The 4876-nt window shown below is 46.0% G+C and overlaps 1 protein-coding gene across 1 annotated transcript in view; it reads left to right on the top strand.

The window, feature by feature from the left end:
- TENM3 (teneurin transmembrane protein 3) overlaps window positions 1–3681 on the top strand; it is a 449902-nt gene extending 446221 nt beyond the window's left edge. The window contains 2 exon segments of the mRNA XM_077762712.1: window positions 2216–2736; window positions 2738–3681. Coding sequence (XP_077618838.1) covers window positions 2216–2736; window positions 2738–2858 — 642 coding nt within the window. The 3' untranslated portion in view covers window positions 2859–3681.
- The last annotated feature ends 1195 nt before the right edge of the window (window positions 3682–4876 follow it).

Consider the following 4876-nt stretch of genomic DNA (forward strand, 5'->3'; position numbering starts at 1 on the left):
TTTTTTACTCTTCTTGGGTAGAAAAACCTCACTTCCCTCCAAGTCTCTGTTCAGCAAAGCAGGGGCCTGTTAAACAGGCTTAACTCTGCTCTTAGTGATGCTGATAAAAACATAAAAAGACCTTATCAGAAGGTGATAAAATGAGGGCGCTCGTTTTTTGAGTGCAGGGTTTCTACAGAGAACCCCCATGAAAGCACATTTATAGCACTTGGGACCTTTTGGCAAAATACAATTAACAAGAGGGCGGGGAATTCGTATTACAAATTAGCAGCCCACAAACAATGCCACGAAGTTCCACTTCTTTCAGATCCAAACGGCGTTTCATGGGGAAGGATTGAAAGTAAAAATAAAATGTCCTCTGGTAAAGCTCCAGCTGCAACTAGGTGTTTATAGAATTTCCTGAAAATAACATTTCAGGAGGCATATAATTGGCCTGAGAACCAAAGAAAAAGAATGGAAAATTGGAAAGTCAGAGCTGCCATTTCAGAAAATGGCACTTTTAATTCCCCTCATTCAGAGATCAGAAAGGAATGTACAAGAAAACTAGAAACTAGAGTTTCTAGCTTAAAGCAAGAATAATTAAAGATCAAGAAATTGGGTTACCCCATAATGATAAGGAGGAGAGAGTGCAGAGTTTCTTAGAAAGATTAATTCCCCCCCTTGAGCAATTTCCTATAATTTCAGTGAATACAAAGAGAAAAGGCAATCCTGGCTAGAACACACACGCGCGCACACACACACGAGTATATGCAAACCCAATACCTCTGTTTTCTGGTCCAGAAAACAATTCCCTCTTCGGGATGCCTGAGTGGCTCAGTCGGTTAACTGTCCGATTTTTGATTCCAGCTCAGGTCATGATACCACGGTTTCTGAGATCGAGCCCTTTGTGGGGCTCTGTGTGCCCACAGCACAAGGATTCTCACTCTTTCCCTCTCTCTCTGCCCCTCAAAATAAACTTTAAAAAAATTTTTTTAAAAATAAAAATGAAACAATTCCTTCTTCAAGATGTCACCTTCACATTTTAAGCAGCAAAGCCCATCGAGTTCCCAAGGTCTGGGAACCATTTTAACATTTCTAATTGCAAACGTGTCTGCGCTGATCGAACGTCACGAAGACCAGGCACACTGAGGTTTCCTAGGGCCTTTGAACAGGCGCGTCCTAATTGCGTATGACTTTCCAACATGCCTGAAAACACTGAAGTCTTACTGTACAAATGGACTCGCCAACTGTTTTTTCCGAGGCGGCCTTGTAAATATGGTTCAAGTTCTCTGTCAAGAGAAGCACACCATAAGGACAGCTTAGGGAATCCCCGCCAAAGACACTGAGGCTTGCCCCAAGTGCAGGAAAACAAATGTCTCTTTCACTGCGGCAAATGAAACAGATGTTTCCGTTTGGGGAACACTGGCCATACAAACATCTGGTAGTAGAAGACATGGCAGAGTTAAGACGCCCCCAGCTTAAAGCAGTTGCCAGTGTAGATGGTCCACGGCCCCTAAGTCTACCAAAAGCGTTTTCCTAAAGTAATAAAAACTCCCCTCTAACGGTCCCACTGTGCACCCATCCCATACACTCCTACCATTACGCTGGCGGAAAATGCAGCCGAAAACTGCGTTCGCCAGGAGGGAGTACAGAGTTTACCTAAATTAAAGCGCGCCTGTTTCAAAGCCGGCGAAGTGGGACGCGGTCATCCCGCAGCGAGCACCGCAGCCTTTCCAGCCTTGCCTGCGCGGGCTGCCGATTCCTCGGGCTCCCACGCAGAAAGCATCTGTGATGGAGGCACCCATAAGCTCGGCTCCCCAGATGGAATGGGCACGGGAAAGAGCATCTAGAAATTGAAAGAGAAAAGCTAAAACCATATTTTGCCCACGTTAGAAACTACAAACCTCTTAAGTACTACATGATGGTGTCACCTCTATTTACGTTTCAGAATACATTTGGATCAACTTGAGGGGACGGGACCCTGAGCGAATTGCTCTGCCCGGAGGGTTTTTAAGCTTTTTCATCTCTAAAGAACTGACTGAGGTTTTAATAAATGCCTGGGAGCTCTCCACACAAGTACCACTCCCTCCTCTCCCAACCCCCCCCAGCACACACACACCACCTCTTTTCTGTTGTCGGCACTGGGCGCGCTGCCAGGGAGCCCTGGCAACCGAGAGCTACAGACGTTCTCTAAACCGCCCCCCCGCCCCCCCCCCCGTTCTGTTTCGCCTTTCAGCCCATCTTCGGAGTTCAGCAACAAGTGGCGAGGCAGGCCAAGGCCTTCCTGTCCCTGGGGAAGATGGCAGAGGTCCAGGTGAGCAGACGCAAGGGCGGCGGCGCGCCCTCGTGGCTGTGGTTCGCCACGGTCAAGTCGCTGATCGGCAAGGGCGTCATGCTGGCCGTCAGCCAGGGCCGCGTGCAGACCAACGTGCTCAACATCGCCAACGAGGACTGCATCAAGGTGGCGGCCGTGCTCAACAACGCCTTCTACCTGGAGAACCTGCACTTCACCATCGAGGGCAAGGACACGCACTACTTCATCAAGACCACCACGCCCGAGAGCGACCTGGGCACGCTGCGGCTGACGAGCGGCCGCAAGGCCCTGGAGAACGGCATCAACGTGACCGTGTCGCAGTCCACGACCGTGGTCAACGGCAGGACTCGCAGGTTCGCCGACGTGGAGATGCAGTTCGGCGCGCTGGCGCTGCACGTGCGCTACGGCATGACGCTGGACGAGGAGAAGGCGCGCATCCTGGAGNGCCGGCAAGGTGCAGGGCTACGACGGGTACTACGTACTCTCGGTGGAGCAGTACCCGGAGCTGGCCGACAGCGCCAACAACATCCAGTTCCTCCGACAAAGCGAGATCGGCAAGAGGTAACGCCCCGGGCCCGGCGGCCGGGGTGGGGACGGACCCGGCGGGGTGCGCCGCGCGCTTTCTCTTGAGCCTACACCACACCTTTGCTCGGATTTCTCTGTAGCACAATCCGAATCGGACTCTCCGACACAGAAGAGCCTTCCAGGAGAATGATACTGCTATTAAAAAAATAATACTAATAAAATCCACAAAAAAAAAAACTTTTTCTGAATGACCTTAAAGGTGATCGGCTTTAAAGAATATGTTTACATATGCATATCGCTGCACTCAGTTGGACTGAAAGTATTAAAAGGAGAAAAAAATAAGTGAAAGAGAGGGGAAAAAAAGGCCTAAACATTTTGTGCTAGGCCACCGGTTCCTTCGAGGCACTGTATTTAAGGTAAAGATGCGTACAGTGTTTCCAGATATTACCGAATTGTCGACCTTTGCTTACAAGAAGTAGTCTGTCTGCATAGGATGTGATCTATATCTGTTAATTTTCAAATGTGGGGCAAAATTACTGTTTATAGACAACCCAACAGCTTTCCCTGTGCTGCTTTGTAAAAAGGACGTTGGCTCAAGTGACTTCCGCCACCGCGGGGATTTCATAATGGATTTTACAATGCTAACGTGGTTTGCCTTGGGGGAAAAAAAAACTGGCAAATAGAATCCATGTCACTGATAAGCAAAGGAAACCCTGATTTTTTTGTAAATTATGTGAGACAAGTTGTTTATGGATTTTTATATGAATTACAATTTACTGTACATCAAATATTAGTCTCAGAAGAGTTAATTTATGTAAAGTGTTTAAAAAGTTTATACTTAAAAATAAAACGATAAAAACATGTGAACTGTGTGTTTTTTTAAAAGGATTGCACCTTTTGTTATCTGTTATAGCTGTACAGTATAAATTATTATATTGTAGAGATATAACGACTTATGCCTATAATGTCCAGAAGTGTTAATATTTTTGTATTAGGTTGAAAAAAAATGTGCAACTTTCTATCAATCACTAGATGGATAGGACAGCAATCCTAAGTGGGTGGCTAATCAGAGAACTCCTTTCTCTTTCTTCTCTTTTTCATCAGGCCAGTGTCCTCAACCATTACCAACTAAGAGGCACCGTAGAAAACTAACTAAGGCTGGTGGAATGTAGCGGAAGATATGGGGGTAAAAAACAGAAAAAACAAAACCTGGGCCGGAGAGGCCCTGTCTCGTCCCTAACAAACAGTCGAGGGGAGTTGATATAATTAACCATAGGGTTTTTACTGTTACCATTCCTTGAAGCTCCATTTCACAATGGACGCAAGAGACCACATCAGATGCTCCGGGAAACAACATTTGGGAGGAGGAAAGGATCTGATGTAGTCATGCCCATAAACATGTGTCTTAAGATCTAGGAAAGAGCAGAAGCCGAGCAGCGCTGAGAGGGCCAGATGGAGAAGGTCAGGGTCACTCCGCTACTCTTGGGTTTGGACCATCAGGTCACCAAGAGAGATGCCAAAGGGAGACAGAAGCTCCCAGAAGCCCCCCACGACCCAACCATGCTGGGAGCTGGTCTGAAAGGAAGACCCTGCNCCCACCGCTCTCGCAAATCTCTTTCGTGAGCACTAAATTCAGCCACAAAAATATTTTTAGAAAAGATTTCTCAGTTCATTGAGCTATAGTACACACTGTTTTCTTCTATGTATAATGGTGATAAAATATAGCAAGTGAACATGTCATAAATATAAAGGTTCAAGTGATGTATTGAAAATAATTTTCTAACTGCTTTGTGTGTATCACATACTCTAAATTGCACAGTAGGCGTGTTTATTAAACAGACTGGCTGGGGAAGGGCCAAAANAATAGCTACTGAATTTACAGTATCAGTGCTATTACTGTCTTTGTGTATTTGGTAGAGCATACCGAAGTAATTAATCTTCTAATGAATGCTGATATTTTATTAGAATGAAAGCACAGATTAGCATTAATATTTTTTATCCTGGAAATCCTTTGGCAAGTATTCCGAAGCCCCGATTTAGAAAAACTATGAGATTTCA

The sequence above is a fragment of the Crocuta crocuta genome, unplaced genomic scaffold (genome assembly GCF_008692635.1).
Source record: "Crocuta crocuta isolate KB4526 unplaced genomic scaffold, BGI_CrCroc_1.0 scaffold90, whole genome shotgun sequence".
Classification (NCBI taxonomy): Eukaryota; Metazoa; Chordata; class Mammalia; order Carnivora; family Hyaenidae; genus Crocuta; species Crocuta crocuta.